This window comes from Eutrigla gurnardus (assembly GCF_963514095.1).
Source record: "Eutrigla gurnardus genome assembly, chromosome: 23".
NCBI lineage: Eukaryota > Metazoa > Chordata > Actinopteri > Perciformes > Triglidae > Eutrigla > Eutrigla gurnardus.
Genome location: NC_139934.1, coordinates 7,396,211 through 7,418,999, shown reverse-complemented (window position 1 = coordinate 7,418,999; position 22,789 = coordinate 7,396,211). Strand labels below are relative to the sequence as shown.

The following is a 22,789-nucleotide window of genomic DNA, read 5'->3' as shown; positions in this document are numbered from 1 at the left end:
TCATAAAACACTTGTTACAATCATACTTTCACACATTTATTTGAATACTCAAATGATTAGATTGACAATATAATTTGAGAGTAACATTCAATATGTTCAAAACAAAATCATACAAAAAAACAGCATGTTGTAAAGCTTGCATATTTTTTTAATTATTGTTATTTTGTATTATTTGCAGTACCATTCACTTCATCACCAGAAGTATTAGACTTCTGAGTTTGTTAGGTTCATCTAAAAGAATTTGGCAAACACCCTTTTTTTTCTTTTTTAATGTCATGCTCTTGCAAGCTGTTTTTTTTTTCTTTTCTTTTCTTTTAAAGTAAGTGCAAAGATCCGTTCAGGTTTCTGTATGACAAACAGGTAGTGGCATTGCAGTCCATGTTTTATGTACATTTTATAGCTTGTAGGTCAACATTCAGTACTAGTAAGAACAGAATGACAGCTTGAAGTGAACATATTTACAAAAATGTTTAGTTTTCTTCATTATTGGACAAACAAATGATGTACTTTCATCCTATTTATTCATCTGAATCCACTGACCTATTTTCTGGTAGAGTCAAAAACTAAAAGTTCAATTACGTCAGTACTCCAATAACTGTGGTTATGTTTTCAAACCTGTGAGTCGGTTTAATTTCCCTGACATCACTAAATGGATAAAAAGGGCTTCTATCTGCTTTGTCACGTATAGTTGCTTCAGACTAAAAGGTTATTCCATTCATGTGTTTGTCTACAAAAGGCATTAGCTATATCTAGTCCTGAATATTTCACCTCCAAACACAATAAACCACTTCTTAATGTTTTACTGTATGCAATATAATATATAGCACCTACAGTAACATTTTCCAACAACTCCACTCTAAGGGCCGGGATCTCTGCCACAATATTTAAAGGTTTGTGCTTTCAAGACATTCCCTGTATGGAAAAAAAGCAAAGGGGTGTGATACTTTATCACGGCCAGAGGGAGGCACTGTGAAACCATCAGAACACAGAACCCCATTGCTGATAAGGCAACAAACTGTACATTACCAATGAGGACATTAGAGAATACCAGCCTCCTTGGTAATAGGTTTAGAGTAATTCTAATATAAATCTAACGCTATGTATTTAAAAGAAACACCGTATATCGTAAAGTATTCGGAAGTAAAGCTAAAATGCAGCACCCCTGAAGACGAGTGAACAATTATAAATACACGGAAATGGAATTCATATAGACAATTTCTTACACAATAAAAGCAGGAAGTCATTGTAAAAAAAAGTAATTGAGATCGTTTTTGATACAATACAAATTAGGTTGAAAATATGCTATTTATCTCTTATAGCTTCAGCATTAGCGAATTGGGCCTCAATTCTAACTGTGTATTATGATACAAATGCTGGGTGCATGGAGATGGGGGAAATTATCCTCAACTGATATTATGCCATAACCATAACATGCCAAAAAACACATTTTACAATCATGTATTAATGAACAGAAGCTCAAGCTCTGGCTAACACACTTGTTTTATTCATGATAAAATGTAAAGATCTGTTCAGATGTGTGTGTGACAAACATGTAGTGGCATTGCACGTCCATGTTTTATTTGTATTTTTGCTTGTGTGTCTCCATTCAATATCGTCAAAGAACAGACTGAATGCTCATACACAACACATGATTCACAGACATTAAGGACATTGCAATTACAATTACAATTGCAAACCAAAAACAAAACCTCAACACAACATCACCATCAAAAAAACCCAAAATAAAATAACCCCTGCACCCAATTAATTATCATTCAAGTAATACCTACATCCATACAGGTACAGGTATGTTCTATCCAGTTGCTCAAAAACATAAATGATACAATTTGTCCCAGCTCTGTTAAAGAAAGAAATCAACATAGGATAGAGTTCATGATGTTAATGTAGAAATTACATGTAGCAATGTTGAAAAATATATAGTTTAATATGAATAAACTATTCTTTAAAAAAAATACAATAGCAGTAAAAATGCAGTAGAAGTCACATCTAAAAATGTCAAAGACTATTATTATTTATTATTTCTAAACCCTGTTTTTTTCCCTTTTACCATAAAACTGAAAATGTCAGAAACGAAAAAGAATATTGGACATTATGGAAATCACTTTTTAAAATAAACTGCACTCCATGTGCATGGGTTCAGACTCTGGGACTGGGACACCCAGATGCTCCTCAGGGTTGAAGACACCCTTGTCAAGGCAGGAACACACCAGCCCAAATGTTGGACGTCTGAAGCGTTTGGTGAGGCTCGGACAAGGTAGGGAACACATATGTTTGGTGTGTACAGCTGCGTCGGAAGCTGTTGTCGATGTCTTCTTCTTCAAACATTTCCTTCAAGGGGGTCTCTGAATTCCACCCTTGGATCTTTGCAAACGTGTAAACACATCCAAAGAGGCCAGGAAATATCATCTCCGGATCAGGATTGGTTACATCATCGGGACTACAAAAAAGAGAAATGTTTTATTTACTATTTAGTCATATTTTTAAGTAAATTGTGAGGAATGATATTACTTTCTAAATTGAACTGCAAGAAAATACTTTTTCAAGATGATTTTATTCTTCAGAATCATAAATTTGTATTTTTGTTTTAAATAAACAGATTAATTGACAGAACCCAACAATAAATGGAAGTGGAAATAAGAAAATAAATGAAAGTGTATGATTATTGTTTCAGAGTTGACGGATTACGAAGAATCTTTCGTTTGTGACATTATGAGACATAATTTCACTCACGGGTGCTCATGGGCGTTTCTTATGAATCGCAGTAATGCCAGTGGGTTGTCAGGGTAGGCTTTGTTCTTGGGATCCATCTTTTGGACAAACTCTGGCGGAAACTGCAACACCAAAAAACAAAAGGTCATGAATCGGAAAGTAGGAATACAACATACAGTTATGTTGGATTCACCTTATTTTTCCACTGTTTGAACGAACCATCCCCGGCACATTTTTCCAGTGAACAAATCAGTTCCTGATCAGCCCCATTATAGTTTTTCACCTCCTTCCTGTTGCCAATCCTTCTGACGTATTCAGCTCTCCTGAAAAATAGTATATTTCAGGATATATGAATTGCAAAATAAACAGAACCTCAAAATGAAAATATAAAATGAAATGGTGTTACACTTTATTTAAATATACGAATATATGATGTGAATATAATAGTTCTATCATTGATTTATAGATAGCCATAGTGAAAGCATTTCTTCCAGCTTCTGATCGTTGATTAAGGTAACCATTGTCTTTTGAAACATGGCCAGTCATTATGTCTTGTGATTCACTATATACTGTACATGTAGATAAGAATGCAAATGATCCATCACTGTTTTAACAAATGCCATTTCCCATAAAACATCCTGGCTCAGCAAAAGAGGCTTGTCCATGGACAAATACAGGAGACACGGTCATTCATGGTCCCCAGGGGATGAATCCTACCGACTCTGGTAGTCCTCATGACTTGAACTCTTATGCCACCTGCAGTTTGACATTTCTGGCTTTAATAAAATGTCTCAACAACTATTAAAGGGACAGCCATGAAATGTGGCACAGATATCCATGGTGCCCAGAGGATGAATCCTAATCATATTAGCTATGAAGACATTTCACGCTGGACTTCAAATGTCCATCCATATCTGGGCTCGATTAAAAGATCACCAGTAATTTGGACCAATTGTCTGGGAACCATGATATTTGTACCAAAGTGATATTTCACTCTGGAACAAAGTTGTAGAATAAATAAATAAATAAACCTGCCATCCCATAGAAAATATATATTTTAAAACCAATCTATTAATCAATCAGCATTTCTTTCTTACTTGTAGCGGATCCATAAGAAGGGATGATTCAAGCATTGCTTCACTGTAGGTCTGTTCTTTGGTTCTTCGTTGATCATCCACTCGATGAGATCCTTTGCCACCACGTCTTGAACATGGTCCAACGTGTGGTTCCCTTGTGAAATGTTGTACTCACATATATAGGATTTGTCGCCAAATGGATGGTGTCCTCCAGAGAGGATATAATAAACCAGCATCCCTGCCACCTTTAGAAATGACAGAACATTTGGGCAACTAAGGAAGTATTTTTCACCAATCAATAATAGTGTAGCAGAAAGACTGACCTGTATATCGGTGTTTGCCTTGTAAGGTATGTCCGTGTCACCTTCTCTGGCTAAAGTCTCCCTGGCCATCCAGCATTTAGTTCCTCCACAGCTTGTGCGATGAGTTGTTTGGCCTTTGAGTAACTGCCTACTTATGCCGAAATCAGTCAATCTTGCGTTCCCTCTCACATCTGTAGGGTGAAAAAAAAAAATCACACAAACTCCAAAACTCTGCCTGTATTCATATAGCCCTTTTCTAGGATTCCCTTGAATTCCATCATGGGTACATTTGGAATTGTCTTACCAATCAAAACATTCTGTGGTTTCAGATCTCGGTGGAGAATTGCAGGACTTTGACAATGAAGCACCTTTAAACTCTTGAGAAGTTGGTAAACAAGCTTCTTTGTCCGCAGACCACCATCCTTTTCTTTGATGTAGTCCTCCAGGGTGTATTCACAAAGTTGAAGACCAAGATATCCAAAGTGCTCATCCTCCGCGGCATCAACATATCTCACAATAGATTGATGATGGAGCTTTGGAAGTCGTAGAATTCCTTCCTCATTCTTCAGGACCTGATAGTTGCATTTAGACATTTTCTTAATAGCAACTTCAGTGCCATCATCTCTCAGCCCCAAGAAGACCTCCGTACCATCACTTCCCTTTGCTATGCGGAATTCTGCATCATTCACAAAAATCATTCTCCCAATTCTGTTTTTTTTTCTTTCATCAGTACTGAGAATCTTCTCTAATTTTGCTCTCCACCTCTTGCTGATTGGTAGCCATTTGTGCGTTTCTGATGGTAAATTCCTGCCGAATGGATTCACATTTGACGTTGACCCCATGATAAGCGCTGGTGTTCGATCAGTAGTGCAAGAGGAAAAATCCAAACGTCTGTTTCGCTTCCTAAATGGCCTGAGTTCAGGTGTGTTATTGTGTCCCAGGCGTCTGTGTTTTTCTACACCTTGCACAACACGTAAAGAACTGGTTGTGGTCTGATGGGTTTGAGGATTCTGCAAGGGCATGATACCATCAACTGGGATTTGGGGTTCTGTCATTTGTAACTCTGTGTCATCCATTTTTGTGCTTCAAAGTTCCTGAGAAAAAGACAAAACGATGATGCTAAAGGTTAATAAGGTTACGATTCATCATTTTGCTTCTTTTCACAAATTCATTATTTACGTTTGTGTAGCAGAACAAGTGAAAATGTCAGTGCTTTTTGACGCTCGACTAAAACATTGAACAAAAATATAAAGCTTGACTTAAAATTCCTTACTTAAAAGTTGTTGACATGGTGAAACAAAACGTACGTCCTGAGTCAGGGCCGGACTGGGACAATCATTTAGTCCGGGAAATATAGTGCGAAACATAGCCCCAACCAAGCCAAAGACTTCATTTCCTGAATACAGATGAACATTAATGCCTGTTTTATTTTTATTTATTTAACCTTTATTCTACCAGGAAAAGACTCATTGAGATTAGAAATCTATTTTACAAGAGTGTGAATCACAAACTAATGAGACCAACAAATGCTTAATGCAATGTACTGTTATGAACCTCAAATAATACAGGTACATATTAAAGAGGGAGATAATACAACAGTTTTTTCTTCTGATACTTCTTCTTTTTGTTATTAGCCTATTATTATTATTATTCAAAGGTATGGCAGCTGTTATCCCTCGTGTTGGAGCTATTTATTGTTAGTATTTAGTGCTGTTTAGTTTAGTATTCTGTTTAGTGAATAGTTAGTTTTGATTATTCTAAATCCATTTATTTGATTTCATTATGATTAGATTTCTTTTAGTATTCTAGTTTATTATTTATTTAGTTTAGGTGTTTCTTGTTTACTATTTGTGTTTTGTTTCATTTGGGCACGTAAAGGGGGCACCTGAAATGATATAGGTAGGCTGTCGGTAAGGGACCAGCATGCACCTGGGTGGGCAAATGTTTTTTTACCGGCGCAGGAGAGGCACAGAAATTGTCTTTGTTCTGTTTGCTCGCTTTCTGGTGAAATAAAACACGTTTTTTGTTGGACATTATGTTTTTCCCATCCGCGTAGGCCTACACCACAACCCATGGTGCAACAGTGGCCCTTTGATATGATTCAGCTACTACACCTTTTCGTAGGACTATGAAGGATTGGGTGTAGCGCCTACGACCATAAGCAGTGTTGTGCAAGTTCACACTTTTCATGAACTAGTTCAAAGTTCAGTCCACACATGTTCAAAGTGAACTGTTCACATTCATAGTTCACTATTTCAATTCTGAACTTGTTCAAAGTTCAGTTCATTTTTCTTTCGGCGTCTGGTCTATTTTGTGCGTGAGCCTCGAGCGATCTCGTCAATTCTGGCAGGAAGTCACACAAAGAAACACAAGACAATCCGGTCAAATTTTCAAAATACAAGCAAATTTCGCGATTGACAAATGCGATCATATTTGTGCAGCGGATCGCGCGACTTTCGTGGGCGCATAGTCGTGGGAAGTGGGGGTGCTGAAGCAGCACCCCCTGCAGGAAAGCACGCGTATTTATGTGTCATACTACTCGCGATCAAAAAATAAATATTAAAAAAATGAATAAAAACTCTCCGTCTCCCTGTCTATGATGCACTAATATAATGTTCAATGGTTATATTATCAGCTGCCGCCGAGCAGCGTATGCCTAATGATGATGCCTGAATAGTTTAATTATTTCTCTTGGTCTTTTAATGGATTCCTTATAAATTTATGCTGATGGTTTATATGCTCTGGCGCTGTGTTTTTTGTTTTTGAAAATGTAGGCTAAGGCTATACTGTGCGTTTATGATGTTTTATAGCATTTGTTGTAGGCAATAGCTTAATGTAGCCTATGAATTATGCGTTGTGTAGGCCTATGATGTTTTGAGTCAGTGTGTTCTGTCTAAAATGCTGTGCAATAGGGTTATCTTAAGCCTGTTTTGACACCCATGTCAGAAGCATCAATAATTAAGTTTTATTTGATTTATTTAATTTATAACAGTTTTATATTTCACGTGTTTGTTTTCACCGTCAATTTCGGTGCAAGGCTTTACAGCAACATTTGTTACCTTAGCAAATGGTTACTTTGTTTGCGTTAGTATCAATCTGTGTGCGTTTTGCATTTTGTCGCCTTTTTTTTTGACAATGATGTATGCCTGTGCTGTGTGCCATGCAATGCTAGTATGCTGTCCTGTTACAGAGGCATTTCAATAAAATACAATCAATTTTGTACCATTTCAAATTAAGCCTATTTTTATGGATTTCTGGCAAACCACCCCCCACTACAGCACCCCCAACACCCCCGCCTCGGTGGTCGGTGTGACCCGAGATGAGGAGAGGAGCGCTGCGCAAGCCCGGCGTGCACGCACACAAACTCTGTGAAGAAATCCGAGTGATTTGCTGAGCTTATAGAAGAGATGCTATGCTCATGGGCGACATGTCCCCCGCACTTCCCGTATCTGTGCCCTCTGTCCCCCGCACTTTTTACAGCCATTACAACCCTTCAATTCATTTTAACACGTGGAGACGCGTTTTTCCGAGCCGCCTTTGAACGCACCATGAGCAGGCAGAGCCAGGCGGCAAACACCGCTGTTGTGTTTTCATGATTTCAATCACACATTGATTCAGATCTTGTTCAGCAAACCAGCAGCCAAGAGGCAAAAAACCTTAGTGTTTTTCCAAACAAACCATGTAAGTTGAGTATTTCTGTTGCATGTAGATAATGTTTAGCTCAATGATGTCTAATTAATACCTATCAAGTATAGGTCTATCAAGTTAAGCTAGTTAACAATTGTTAACTGTTAGTTATGTTGAATCGCTTGTTAGGTGCGGTGGTAGTAACTAGTTACATTTACTCCTTTACATTTACTTGAGTAACTTTTTGGATACATTGTACTCTTGAGAGTTGTTTTACTGCAAAATACGTTTTACTTTTACTTGAGCAATATTATTCTAAAGTAACAACACTCTTACTTGACTACAATTTTTGGCTACTCTACCACCTAGAAATATACCCACTCCTTAATTTCTGCACAGAACTTGTGCTCACTATTGTTTAGCACATATTTTTTTAAATCTTTATATAATAGAAAGAGCAGCATCAGGGAGGAGAAAGTGGACCAGAGGCCAGCAAGGATGATCATGCAGGGTCACAGGTGAGAAGAGAATATAACCAGCTGAGAAAAAATATAGATAGCATAAAAGTGACTTTGCGATTAATTTCCACAGCTATGTCACCACTACTATTCTTAATTCTATTTATAAATGTTGCTTCGCACATTTATTATCTGGCTACTTACCCTGTAGATGTTAGAGAGTCATTCTGTCTCAACTCAGCTTTAGATTTTAGATTTTGACTTTAGATTTTGATAGTATATAATTCTAAAGAACTAAAGTCAAGGTGCAATTGAATGCGAGAGGATGATAAATCACTCAATAGACCTCAGAACAATTTGTCCCCCTCACTTCTGAAATGATGGCTACGCCCCTGGCTATGCTGTTTCTAAAGTGCGAGCAGGTCGCGTCACTCGACTCACAAGGAGAAAAAAAAATCCGTTACGTTTAATTGGACCGCAACATTGACGTTCGTCGTTCATTTCACACAATCTGAACTAATTCACGAAAGAACTTGAACGTTTACAAACGCGTTGCGTTCAGTTTAAAGTTGACAGAAAAATGAACGTGTTAAATGAACGCGTTCTTTTGAACTCGTTCATGCACAACACTGACCATAAGCATGATCGATTATAATTAAGTAGAGTAGGACTTCTCATTACTTTGATGTACAGTTTGAAGATTGTAGGAGAATAAACTTACAGTGTCGAAACGCAGCCCGTGAACAAGCAAAACTTGATTTTCTTTCTGCCGCGAATTTCGTTCTTTCGGTTACAGGAAATAGGAAGTAACTTATGATGATGAGAAATATTTCACAGTTACGAGCAGAAAGAAAGTAGTTTTTGCCCTCCTTACTGCCTCACAGGCAACATACACTCAGTTCGGAGCACACGTGACTGGTGTTGAGGCTGTAGCCTACGCAGCCTTAAGGGACACCTGCAGGCAAGAGTCCTGGAAAGAGGAACTCGGACAAAATCATTTAATCTATATTTTTCTCCTTGAACTGAACAATCAAAACATGATCGTAAGTAGTTTGTGTATTCATAATACATAACATCCCTATTTGTTTTGTTACTTCTGTCATTATAGAAAGCACAATAAGCTATTTTATCATAATTTATTTGGTTTATTTAATGTAAATACAGGCAAAAGAAAAAACGGGGTGGAAAATGGCTTACCTGTCATCTGTGCCAACTTAACTCCAAACAGATGAATGATGTGTTCATGGGTAAGTCAATGTAGCTCATCTGTATTTATGATGCCACAGCCTTTTGCTCATTAGCAGTGTGCAGTTATATTGAGTTGAACTGTGAGCTGCAGTTTGATATGAAACTTGAATGACGTCATTGAGGACGGTGACATCACATTGTGTGCTTGTTGATAAATTTAAGTTGTGATCCATAAAACCAAAACACAGAGCTGATGGACACCAAAACGCTCCATCGAACAGAGAGGCACTGTAGTCGTTCGTCATTATGATCGACCTCTTTCCAATTAGCATTTACTGATTTCATACATAAATATATTGATTGTTGCAGCTTTAAGATCCAAATGGTCTTCGCCAAGGCAGAAACAGCCTTTTCACATAATATCCTCATGACCAATGAATCATAAAACACTTGTTACAATCATACTTTCACACATTTATTTGAATACTCAAATGATTAGATGGACAATATAATTTGAGAGTAACATTCAATATGTTCAAAACAAAATCATACAAAAAAACAGCATGTTGTAAAGCTTGCATTTTTTTTTTTAATTATTGTTATTTTGTATTATTTGCAGTACCATTCACTTCATCACCAGAAGTATTAGACTTCTGAGTTTGTTAGGTTCATCTAAAAGAATTTGGCTAACACCCTTTTTTTTCTTTTTTAATGTCATGCTCTTGCAAGCTGTTTTTTTTTTTTTTTTTTCTTTTAAAGTTAGTGCAAAGATCCGTTCAGGTTTCGGTGTGACAAACAGGTAGTGGCATTGCAGTCCATGTTTTATGTACATTTTGTAGCTTGTGATCAACATTCAGTATTAGTAAGAACAGAATGACAGCTTGAAGTGAACATATTTACAAAAATGTTTAGTTTTCTTCATTATTGGACAAACAAATGATGTACTTTCATCCTATTCATCTGAATCCGCTGACCTAATTTCTGGTAGAGTCAAAAACTAAAAGTTCAATTACGTCAGTACTCCAATAACTGTGGTTATGTTTTCAAACCTGTGAGTCGGTTTAATTTCCCTGACATCACTAAATGGATAAAAAGGGCTTCTATCTGCTTTGTCACGTATAGTTGCTTCAGACTAAAAGGTTATTCCATTCATGTGTTTGTCTACAAAGGCATTAGCTATATCTAGTCCTGAATATTTCACCTCCAAACACAATAAACCACTTCTTAATGTTTTACTGTATGCGATATAATATATAGCACCTACAGTAACATTTTCCATGTAACAACTCCACTCTAAGGCCTGGGATCTCTGCCACAATATTTAAAGGTTTGTGCTTTCAAGACATTCCCTGTATGGAAAAAAAGCAAAGGGGTGTGATACTTTATCACGGCCAGAGGGAGGCACTGTGGGACCATCAGAACACAGAACCCCATTGCTGATAAGGCAACAAACTGTACATTACCAAACGGTATGAGGACATGAGGTAAGTGGCATAAAGATGAGAAACCACACCTGTCACATGCCTGTCAAATGAGAACTAAACTAAATTCTGAATATGTTTTCTCTCTCAGGTTCTGGTGTATATTTTTGTAAATTAAATTTACAAAATAAATTACGTTGAAAATATGCTATTTATCTCTTATAGCTTCAGCATTAGCGAATTGGGCTTCAATTCTAACTGTGTATTATGATACAAATGTTGGGTGCATGGAGATGGGGGAAATTATCCTCAACTGATATTATGCCATAACCATAACGTGCCAAAAAACACATTTTACAATCATGTATTAATGAACAGAAGCTCAAGCTCTGGCTAACACACTTGTTTTATTCATGATAAAATGTAAAGATCTGTTCAGATGTGTGTGTGACAAACATGTAGTGGCATTGCACGTCCATGTTTTATGTGTATTTTTGCTTGTATGTCTCCATTCAATATCGTCAAAGAACAGAATGAATGCTCATACACAACACATGGTTCACAGACATTAAGGACATTACAATTACAATTACAATTGCAAACCAAAAACAAAACCTCAACACAACATCACCATTAAAAAACAAAATCAAATAACCCCATACATTTGCAACTCTAATAACCCACCCTCCCTGCACCCAATTAATTGTCATTCAAAGTAATACCTACATCCATACAGGTACAGGTATGTTCTATCCAGTTGCTCAAAAACATAAATGATACAAAACATTATTATTTGTCCCAGCTCTGTTAAAGAAAGAAATCAACATAGGATAAAGTTCATGATGTAAAGAAAGAAATCAACATAGGATAAAGTTCATGATGTAAATATAGAAATTACATGTAGCAATGTTGAAAAATATATAGTTTAATATGAATAAACTAGAAAATTCCCCCGCCGGGAAATTTTGAAAGGGCCACGGGGGCTACTGCCGGAGTGTATATACATTACGATGAGATTCTTCGAGATTTCAAACGAGACGGAGTTGTTTTAGAGGCAAATACAACTACAAATACTTCGCACTCAACTGTTTGCCAGTACATGTCACCGAACTCAGCTGTCACTCAAGTACTACCGAGTACTACCGAGTACTACTGAGACTAAAGTACTGAGAACTACTAGGTACTATGTATTGTCAAACATTTGCCAGTACATGCCAGAGCTTGAGTGACAATGAGGCTGGCACAACCTTTCTAGGTGAAAGTGTGACTGAGTAGAAGACGTTTGACTAAAAAAACTACATTTCCCACTGACTGCTCCTTCCTGTCCACCAATCAGAGCACACTACTCGTGTCTCCATTTTAAAGTTTAAACGGAGTTTCTAGGTGAAAGTATGCCCGAGCAGACGACGTTTGACAAAAAAAAAACTACATTTCCCACTACTAAATGTAGTTTTTAGTACATTCCTGTCCACCAATTAGAGCACACCACTCGTGTCTCCATTTTAAAGTTTAAATGGAGTTTCTAGGTGAAAGTATGCCCGAGCAGACGACGTTTGACAAAAAAAAAACTACATTTCCCACTACTAAATGTAGTTTTTAGTACATTCCTGTCCACCAATTAGAGCACACCACTCGTGTCTCCATTTTAAAGTTTAAATGGAGTTTCTAGGTGAAAGTATGCCCGAGCAGACGACGTTTGACTAAAAAAACTACATTTCCCACTACTAAATGTAGTTTTTAGTACATTCCTGTCCACCAATCAGAGCACACCACTCGTGTCTCCATTTTAAAGTTTAAATGGAGTTTCTAGGTGAAAATATGCCCTGAACTCAGCTGTCACTCAAGTACTACCGAGTACTACCAAGTACTACCGAGTACTACCGAATACTACCAAGACTCAAGTACTGACAAGTACTAGGTACTATGTATTGTTTGAAAAACTACAACTCTGCCAATCAGAGCGCACCTGCTATCACTTCTGAGTGAGACAGAGACAGATAGTCTCCATTTTAAAGTTTAAATGTAGTTTCTACGTTAAAGTATGGCTGAGTTGACGATGGACTACATTTCCCACGGACTGCACCTTCCTGTCCACCAATCAGAGCACACCTGCTGTCAGTTATGAAGATCAGTGCCCCACAGTGCTGTCACCATGGCAACGGCCCTTGCTGCGTGTGTATGACTGCTTTGGAGCCTCTCTCTGCTTCTCTCTATCGCTCCATTCCCCCTCTGCGGAGGGTCCGAACAAAAGGTTGCCACGCTCACACCGAAACTCCTATCGCCAAAATTTTTGCACCGTTAGCGCCACGAGACTCTGATGAAGACACTGATGACTTTTATTTTTTCCTGGTGTCAGAAATGTGGACGCTAGGGCGAGTTAGAAATGCTGTTCATATCAGGTTTCTTTGAAAATCTGCTTCTCAATTAACATTGGAGCGGATGAGGAGAAAAACAGACTTGGCCGCGCTTAGAGGTTGCTAGTTCAAATTCTGTAAATCTCACAGAGTTTTTGAGCACATTGTGAGAGACAGGACAAGTTTGTCTACAAAATTGGAAAATATCACGTCTGTAGAGTGAAGATTGTGGCCGGGAGGAGTTTGGAAAGAAAAAAAATCTGAGAAGCCCCCACACTCTAAGCGATGATGTCACCCACTCTAGCCCAGAAGGTTCCGCGCAATACACACCCATTAAAATCTCATGATTTCTCCCAAAACGATCATGGTCATTGAACAGTGATTGATCAAAAACTATATGAGCTATTGAAACGCAGATTGACACACCAGGACACAAGACTTGTCTCTACGTTTTAAAGTTTAAATGGAGTTTCTAGGTGAAAGTATACGTCGCGAAAAATTCGCCTTCGGCTAAGAAAAGTAATGGCATGCCGATCCCGATCGAACTGCACGTTTTGATATATAATTTGTCCTTCAACTCTTGAAGCTCTAGGAGTTTTAGGCAATCGAAATTCGAGGCAAAATAATAATAATAAGTAGGAAAAATTCCTATGAATAACAATAGTGCTCTGGGCTTCGCTTTCATAGCTGTAGGGGCCAGTGCTCGGTGCGATTGCACCGTGGCCCTAACTATTCTTTAAAAAAATACAATAGCAGTAAAAATGCAGTAGAAGTCACATCTAAAAATGTCAAAGACATAGATTATTATTATTTATTATTTCTAAACCCTTTCCCCCCCCCCCCCTTTTACCATAAAACTGAAAATGTCAGAAACGAAAAAGAATATTCAACATTATGGATATCGCTTTTTAAAATAAACTTCACTCCATGTGCATGGGTTCAGACTCTGGGACTGGGACACCCAGATGCTCCTCAGGGCTGAAGGACACCCTTGTAAAGCTTTTGTCGATGTCTTCTTCTTCAAACATTTCCTTCAAGGGGGTCTCTGAATTCCACCCTTGGATCTTTGCAAACGTGTAAACACATCCAAAGAGGCCAGGAAATATTATCTCCGGATCAGGATTGGTTACATCTTCAGGACTGCAAAAAAAAGATAAATGTTTTATAAACTATTTAGTCATATTTTTAAGCAAATTGTGGGCAATGATATTACTTTCTAAATTGAACTGCAAGAAAATACTTTTTCAAGATGATTGATTGAAAACAAATTTTAGAGTGAATATATGGTGCATAGTTTCAGCAAGCAGTGGAATGTCATATTTTAATTGTTTTTAATTATTCTTCAGAATCATAAATTTGTATTTGTTTTAAATAAACAGATTAATTGACAGAACCCACAAATAAATGGAAGTGGAAATAAGAAAATAAATGAAAGTGTATGATTGTTTCAGAGTTGACGGATTATGAAGAATCGTTTCTTTTGTGACATTATAAGACATCATTTCACTCACGGGTGCTCATGGGCGTTTCGTATGAAACGCAGTAACGCCAGTGGGTTGTCAGGGTAGGCTTTGTTCTTGGGATCCATCTTTTGGACGAACTCTGGCGGAAACTGCAACACCAAAAAACAAAAGGTCATGAATCGGAAAGTAGGAATACAACATACAGTTATGTTGGATTCACCTTATTTTTCCACTGTTTGAACAATCCATCCCCGGCACAGTTTTCCAGTGAGCAAATCAGTTCCTGATCCGCCCCATTATAGTTTTTCACCTCCTTCCTGTTGCCAATGCTTCTGACGTATTCAGCTCTCCTGAAAAATAGTATATTTCAGGAAATATGAATTGCAAAATAAACAGATCCTCAAAATTTAAATCTAAAATTAAATGGTGTTTATTCAAATATATGAATATATGATGTGAATATAATAGTTCTATCCTTGATTCATAGATGGCCATAGTGAAAGGGTTTCTTCCAGCTTCTGTTCCATGATTAAGGTAACCATTGTCTTTTGAAACATGGCCAGTCATTATGTATGTCTTGTGATTTACTGTACATGTAGATGTACACCAGTAATTTGGACGGATTGTCTGGGAACCATGATATTTGTACCAAAGTGATATTTCACTCTGGAACAAAGTTGTAGAATAAATAAATAAATAAACCTGCCATCGTATAGAAAATCTATATTTTAAAACCAATCTATTGATCAATCAGTATTTCTTTCTTACTTGTTGGGGGTCCAGAAGAAGGGATGATTCAAGCATTGCTTCACTGTAGGTCTGTTCTTTGGTTCTTCGTTGATCATCCACTCGATGAGATCCTTTGCCACCACGTCTTGAACATGGTCCAACTTGTTCTTCCCTTGTGAAATGTTGTACTCACATTCATAGGATCTGTCGCCAAACGGATGATGTCCTCCAGAGAGGATATAATAAACCAGCATCCCTGCCACCTTTAGAAATGACAGAACATTTGGGCAATTAAGGAAGTATTTTTCAACAATTAACAATAGTGTAGCAGAAAGACTGACCTGTATATCGGTGTTTGCCTTGTAAGGTATGTCCGTGTCACCTTCTCTGGTTAAAGTCTCCCTGGCCATCCAGCATTTCGTTCCTCCACAGCTTGTGCAATGAGTTGTTTGGCCTTTGAGTAACTTCCTACTTATGCCAAAATCAGCCAATCTTGCGTTCCCAACCACATCTGTAGGGTGAAAAAAAAAAAAAATCACACAAACTCCAAAACTCTGCCTGTATTCATATAGCCCTTTTTAAGGGTTTTAATTCCATCATGGGTAAATTTGGAATTGTCTTACCAATCAAAACATTCTGTGGTTTCAGATCTCGGTGGAGAATTGCAGGACTTTGACAATGAAGCACCTTTAAACTCTCGAGAAGTTGGTAAACAAGCTTCTTTGTCTGCAGACCAACAACATTTTTTTTTATGTATTCCTCCAGGGTGTATTCACAAAGTTGAAGACCAAGATATCCAAAGTGCTCATCCTCCGCGGCATCAACATATCTCACAATAGATTGATGATCGAGCTTTGGAAGTCGTAGAATTCCTTCCTCATTCTTCAGGACCTGATAGTTGCATTTAGACATTTTCTTAATAGCAACTTCAGTGCCATCATCTCTCAGCCCCAAGAAGACCTCCGTACCATCACTTCCCTTCGCTATGCGGAATTCTGTATCATTCACAAAAATCATGCTCCTAATTCTGGTTATTTTTCTTTCATCAGTACTCTGAAGCTTCTGTAATGTTCCTCTCCACCTATTGCTGATTTGTAGCCATTTGTGCGTTTCTGATACTAAATTCCTGCCGAATGGATTCACATTTGACTTTGACCCCATGATAAGCGCTGGTGTTCGATCAGTAGCGCCAGAGGAAGCATCCAAATGTCTGTTTCGCCTCCTCAATGTCTTGAGTTCAGGTGTGACTATAGTCAGATAGGGATTGCGTTTCCGTCTGTGTTTTTCTGCATGTTGCACAAGACGTGAAGAACTGGTCGTGGTCTGATGGGTTTGAGGATTCTGCAAGGGCATGATACCATCAACTGGGATTTGGGGTTCTGTCATATCTAACTCTGTGTCATCCATTTTTGTGCTTCAAAGTTCCTGAGAAAAAGACAAAACGATGATGCTAAAGGTTAATAAGGTTACGGTTCATCAGTTTGCTTCTTTTCACAAATTCATTATGTTTGTGTAGCAGAAGAAGTGAAAATGTCAGTGCTTTTTGACGCTCGACTAAAACATTGAACAAAAATATAAAGCTTGACTTAAAATTCCTTACTTAAAAGTTGTTGACATGGTGAAAGAAAACATAGGTCCTGAGTCAGGGCCGGACTGGGGCAATCATTTAGTCCGGGAAATATAGTGCGAAACATAGCCCCAACCAAGCCAAAGACTTCATTTCCTGAATACAGATGAATATTAATGCATGTGAATCACAAACTAATGAGACCAACAACTGCTTAGTGCAATGTATGAACCTCAAATAAAACAGGTAGGGAGACAACACAACAGTTTCTTCTTCTGATACTTCTTCTTTTTGTTATTAGCCTATTATTATTATTATTATTATTATTATTATTATTATTATTATTATTCAAAGGTATGGCAGCTGTTATCCCTTGTGTTGGAGCTATTTATTGTTAGTATTTAGTGCTGTTTAGTTTTGTATTCTGTTTAGTGAGTAGTTCGTTTTGATTATTCTGAATCCATTTATTTGATTTCATTATGATTAGATTTGTGTTTTGTTTCATTTGGGCACGTTAGGGGGGCACCTGAAATTATATAGGTAGGCTGTCGGTAAGGGACCAGCATGCACCTGGGGGGTAGTGGTGGGCGATACCGTAAGATTTGGTATCTATCGGATACCGATCCAATACCATTCATTATCGCAGATACCGATACTTACGCTGCTCCTTTCACACTGCTCCGTCCTTTCATTTGGATTATTAATTAGTTAATTATTAGTTAATAGTAATCCATCCAGGACAGGTTATCAGTAAAATACTTTATTAACATAATACAAACAAAACAGTGCACACAATTGTCACTTGAGAACAAATTAAAACAAATTCTCTCCCTTCAGTGCACTTCTTTTCTTAGTGTGCAGTGTGCCTGCCTGGATGTGCTCCACGCTGTGATTGCAGCAGTGGCACTCAAATTTGCAACACAGAAACAGACAGACTAGGTCCGCCTCCGCAGCAACGTGGACAGTACAGGAACTGAAGTATCGATACCATTACGCTGGTATCGATCAATATCAATAACAACGTTGGATCGATATATCGATATTTTTGGATCAATCCGCCCACCGCTACTGGGTGGGCAAATGTTTTTTTTTACTGGAGCGGGAGAGGCACAGAAATGTTCTTTTTCGTTTGCTCGCTTTCTGGTTAAATAAACCATGTTTTTTTGTTGAAAGTGGACATTTATTTGGACATTATGTTTTTCCCATCTGCGTAGGTCTACATCACAACCCATGGTGCAACAGTGGCCCTTTGATATATGATTCGGCTACGACACCTTTTCATAGGACTATGAAGGATAGGGCGTAGCGCCTACGACCATAAGTCAAGTCAAGTCAAGTCATCTTTATTTATATAACACCTTTAATACATATAAAAATGCAGCCCAAAGTGCTTTACATTAAAATAAAATAAAACAAACCCTTTTAACATCCCTACTCCCCGCACCCTCATTCATGTAACACACACACATACACACACATGCTACACCTACATACACATACATACCCCCCCCCCCCCCCCCCCTCCAAACCCCGCAAGATAAAATGGAATGTGGAATATGGATATATAAGGAGCGATTATAATTAAGTAGAGTAGGACTTCTCATTTATTTTGATGTACAGTTTGAAGATTGTAGGAGAATAAACTTACAGTCTCGAAACGCAGCCCGGGAACTTTTTTTTCTTGCAGCAGCGACGTTCTTTCTTTCGGTTTACATCTCGCGCTCCTCCCAGGACTACACTACGGAGGACACAGGAAATAGGACGCAACTTATAATAAGGAGCAGGGCCGCCCCTGCATACCCTGCAGGCACTTGTCAAGCAGCTGCAGGTGAAGACATGATGGCTTCAAAAAGAACCTATGAGTCAGGCGCGAGCAAGAGGAGAAAAGAAAGCAAAACAAGAGGAAACTCGTGCTTCTCTCGAAGGTGGGTATTTGTTGAAGTTTTAGTACTGGGCCGTATTAACGGCGCCGAAGAAGCTTAGGGCCCCATTTTGGTCAGGGGCAGCCCTGATAAGGAGAAATATCTTCAGTCATAGTTACGAGCACAATGAAAGTATTTTTTGCCCTCATTAGGCAAGGCAAGGCAAGGCAACTTTATTTGTATAGCACATTTCATACACAAGGCAGTCTCAAAGTGCTTCACATTATAAGCACATACACACACATACACACATGCTACACCGGTACATATAATACGCATAAGCATACCCTGCAGGCACTTGTCAAGCAGCTGCAGGTGAAGACATGATGGCTTTGAAAAGAACCTACGAGTCAGGCGCGAGCAAGAGGAGAAAAGAAAGCAAAACAAGAGGTTTTGGTTTTGGTTTTGCTTCCCTCGAAGGTGGGTATTTGTTGAAGTTAGTGCTGGGCGGGCCGTATTAACGGCACTGAAGAAATGTTTTCGCTTAGGGCCCCATTTTGGTCAGGGGCAGCCCTGATAAGGATAAATATCTTCAGTCATAGTTACGAGCACAATGAATAAAGTATTTTTTGCCCTCATTACTGCCTCACAGGCAACATACAATCAGTTAGGAGCACACGTGACTGATGTTGAGGCTGTACGCAGCCTTAAAGGGATAGTTCGGAATTTTGGACATAAGACCTATTTTCCAAGTGAGCCGGTGTGTTCGAGACGTCTGGAGACGTTTTCAAGAAATTTCATTCAGTTCTTCTAGTTGCCGAGTTCGCTTATGCTATGGCTAGCGCAAGTCAACGGTTCTTAGCTAGACAGACATTAAAACAGTCTTGCCCACTCCACAGTGCACCCGAGGCAAATCAATTAAAACACTAGACTGTCGATGTACATATCTGTGTTGATAGAATAATATTTGAAACAAAACTAACCTCGCATCGCATGAATCATCCATTTTTTGAGGAGCTAGTTTCTCAGCAGCAGCGGAACTGCTTTACTTTGCTCCGTCGGATTCAAAACTCTAAGACGCAATGCCCGAAATACTGCCCGTAAATAGGCAATCGAACCGGGCCAAACTGTCGGCACTTATACCCCCAAGGCTGTCTGAAAAGCCCTCGGAGCTCACTCAAACACCGGGCAGCCCACGGCCACGCAAGCCACAATTACGCACCGCGAACCCGGACCACTGCTCTGTCGGGAGACGCGTAAACCCTCGGGCGCGTTGCGGGGATTCCCTCTGGTAAATAGACACATGAACACCGACGAATAGTCATGCCTCGTGCCCTCAGAGCTGGGTGAAAAGCCCTTGGACCGAAGACCAACACCGGGCAGCGGGCGGCTCCGTGAATCCACACATGCGGACTCTCCGTCGGACTCAAAACTCTAAGACACGCCGCCCGAATTACTGCCCGTAAATAGGCAATCGAACCGGGACGAATTGTCGGAACTCATGCCCTCAGACCTGGGTGAAAAGCCCTTGTACCTCACTCAAACACCGGGCAGCCCACGGCCACGTGAACCCACAATTACGCACCGCAAACCCGGACCTCTGCTCTGTCCGTAGATCCGGAAACCCTCGGACGCGTTGCGGGGGATTCCCTCCTGGCACCACCAGTCTCCGTTTGTTCGTTCACGTTCTGCCCTTTGAGCATCCCTCTCACGCAATTCTTCCTCTGTATATTCAGGCTCGTACAGGTACGGTTGGGTTTGGGTGGAAAAAAACTCCTCATCAGAGTCTTCAAAAGTTTCACTATATTCTCGAAAAGTGTCCATTTCTGTGAGATTGAAGAAACTAGCACTGCAGGCTACTCTGCGTCTGTAGCAATGACAGCAGGTAAACAAACTATTATAGAACCGGTAACTTATAAGTGCTAGGTGATATCACTCCGCCGCTGCCATAGCCTAGTAGGAAGTATGATATGCTGCTGCTGTTACTGAGACATAAATCCTTAAAAATGCAAGGTTGGTTTTATTTCAAACATTCTATTAACACATATGTACATCGATAGTCTGCCATTAGAATGGATTTGCCTCGGGTGCACTGTGGAGTGGGCAAGACTGTTATTAATGCCATGCTAGCTAAGAACCATTGCATTGTGCTAGCCATACATAAGCAAACTCGGCAACTAGAAGAACTGAATGAAATTTCTTGAAAACGTCTCCCGACGTCTCGAACACACCGGCTCACTTGGAAAATAGGTCTTATGTCCAAAATTCTGAACTATCCCTTTAAAGCTGAGGTATGTAATGTTGGAAAGCTAGCAAGAGAGCTTGCAAGATTTGAAAATAGCACCTCCTCCTGCCTCCTCTAAGTCCCCCCCCCCCCCCCCCCCCCCCCCCCGCCTCTCCCGTCAGTGAGTCCATCCAAGCTGATTCGTGGTAAGGCGGGGAGGGCGGGTGCAGAACTAGACATGAAGGCATCTGATTATTTTTTTACTCCGACCAATCTGCGCCCCTCGAAGGTCGCAGATTGGTCTTTTGTTTTCTCAGTCCCACGGCGGCCACAGAGCTCTGTTTAATTCCGTTCCTTTTCCTGATGACATAATGTACTGATCCCTCTGAAATTAGACGGGCCATTTCACCCAGTATAACAAAAAGTGCTTCTGAACAGGATTACATACCCCATCTTTAAGGGACACCTGCAGGCAAGAGTCCTGGAAAGAGGAAAGAGGACAAAATCATTTATAGTGGGTGTTTCTCCTTGAACTGAACAATCAAAACATGATCATAAGTAGTTTGTGTATTCATAATACATAACATCCCTATTTGTTTTGTTACTTCTGTCATTATAGAAAGCACAATAAGCTATTTTATCATAATCTATTTGGTTTATTTAATGTAAATACATGCAAAAGAAAAAACGGGGAAAAAAATGTAATTACCTTACCTGTCACCTGTGCCAACTTAACTCCAAACAGATGATGTGTTCATGGGTAAGTCAATGTAGCTCATCTGTATTTATGATGCCACAGCCTTTTGCTCATCTGCAGTGTGCAGTTATATTGAACTGTGAGCTGGGGTTTGATATGAAACTTGAATGACATCACAGAGGACGGTGACATCACCTTGTGTGCTTGTTGATAAATTTAAGTTGTGACCCATAAAACCAAAACACAGAGCTGGTGGACACCAAAACGCTCCATCGAACCGAGAAGCACTGTAGTCGTTCGTCATTATGATCGACCTCTTTCCAATTAGGATTTACTGATTTCATACATAAATTTATTGATTGTTGCAACTTTAAGATCCAAATGACCTTCACCAAGGCAGAAACAGCCATTTCACATAATATCCTCATGACCAATGAATCATAAAACACTTGTTACAATCATACTTTCACACATTTATTTGAATACTCAAATGATTAGATGGACAATATAATTTGAGAGTAACATTCAATATGTTCAAAACAAAATCATACAAAAAAACAGCATGTCGTAAAGCTTGCATATTTTTTTAATTATTGTTATTTTGTATTATTTGCAGTACCATTCACTTCATCACCAGAAGTATTAGACTTCTGAGTTTGTTAGGTTCATCTAAAAGAATTTGGCAAACACCCTTTTTTTCTTTTTTAATGTCATGCTCTTGCAAGCTGTTTTTTTTTTTTACATTTTTCTTTTAAAGTAAGTGCAAAGATCCGTTCAGGTTTCTGTGTGACAAACAGGTAGTGGCATTGCAGTCCATGTTTTATGTACATTTTGTAGCTTGTGATCAACATTCAGTATTAGTAAGAACAGAATGACAGCTTGAAGTGAACATATTTACAAAAATGTTTAGTTTTCTTCATTAGTGGACAAACAAATGATGTACTTTCATCCTATTTATTCATCTGAATCCACTGACCTATTTTCTGGTAGAGTCAAAAACTAAAAGTTGAATTACGTCAGTACTCCAATAACTGTGGTTATGTTTTCAAACCTGTGAGTCGGTTTAATTTCCCTGACATCACTAAATGGAT

General features: G+C 38.9%; 2 protein-coding genes across 4 annotated transcripts; both read right to left on the bottom strand.

Moving 5' to 3' along the window:
• Nucleotides 1-1,484: 1,484 nt before the first annotated feature.
• Nucleotides 1,485-19,015, bottom strand: LOC311009441 (serine/threonine-protein kinase/endoribonuclease IRE1-like). Of its 3 annotated transcripts, XM_084003613.1 has the most exons (8): nt 18,626-19,014; nt 8,915-8,985; nt 4,413-5,202; nt 4,130-4,299; nt 3,828-4,051; nt 2,924-3,053; nt 2,752-2,852; nt 1,485-2,458 (listed from the first exon to the last, which is right to left on the bottom strand). In XM_084003613.1, the coding sequence occupies exons 3-8, from the start codon at nt 5,182-5,184 to the stop codon at nt 2,212-2,214; spliced, it is 1,644 nt and encodes a 547-aa protein (XP_083859739.1). In that variant the 5' UTR covers nt 5,185-5,202; nt 8,915-8,985; nt 18,626-19,014; the 3' UTR covers nt 1,485-2,211. The 3 variants fall into 3 exon arrangements, with proteins under 3 accessions (XP_083859739.1, XP_083859738.1, XP_083859740.1); XM_084003612.1 differs by having other exon boundaries at nt 3,828-4,299; nt 18,626-19,015; XM_084003614.1 differs by having other exon boundaries at nt 2,431-2,458; nt 2,950-3,053; nt 3,828-4,299; nt 18,626-19,015.
• Nucleotides 13,998-18,685, bottom strand: LOC311009446 (uncharacterized protein). The gene is made up of 7 exons (XM_084003620.1): nt 18,564-18,685; nt 15,972-16,773; nt 15,690-15,859; nt 15,388-15,611; nt 14,840-14,969; nt 14,668-14,768; nt 13,998-14,296 (listed from the first exon to the last, which is right to left on the bottom strand). Exons 2-7 carry the CDS (start codon nt 16,753-16,755, stop codon nt 14,077-14,079), a joined length of 1,629 nt encoding a protein of 542 aa, XP_083859746.1. The 5' UTR covers nt 16,756-16,773; nt 18,564-18,685; the 3' UTR covers nt 13,998-14,076.
• Nucleotides 19,016-22,789: the final 3,774 nt, after the last annotated feature.

Excerpts from the sequence above, each read along its gene's own strand:
- LOC311009446 (XM_084003620.1), bottom strand. The coding sequence starts at position 16,755 with ATGGATGACACAGAGTTAGATATGACAGAACCCCAAATCCCAGTTGAT. Across the intron at positions 15,612-15,689 it reads AGGCAAACACCGATATACAG|GTGGCAGGGATGCTGGTTTA; the intron begins GTCAGTCTTTCT and ends TCATTTCTAAAG. Across the intron at positions 14,970-15,387 it reads TTCTTCTGGACCCCCAACAA|GAGAGCTGAATACGTCAGAA; the intron begins GTAAGAAAGAAA and ends ACTATTTTTCAG.
- LOC311009441 (XM_084003612.1), bottom strand. The coding sequence starts at position 5,184 with ATGGATGACACAGAGTTACAAATGACAGAACCCCAAATCCCAGTTGAT. Across the intron at positions 4,300-4,412 it reads ACCACAGAATGTTTTGATTG|ATGTGAGAGGGAACGCAAGA; the intron begins GTAAGACAATTC and ends TTCACCCTACAG. Across the intron at positions 3,054-3,827 it reads TTCTTATGGATCCGCTACAA|GAGAGCTGAATACGTCAGAA; the intron begins GTAAGAAAGAAA and ends ACTATTTTTCAG.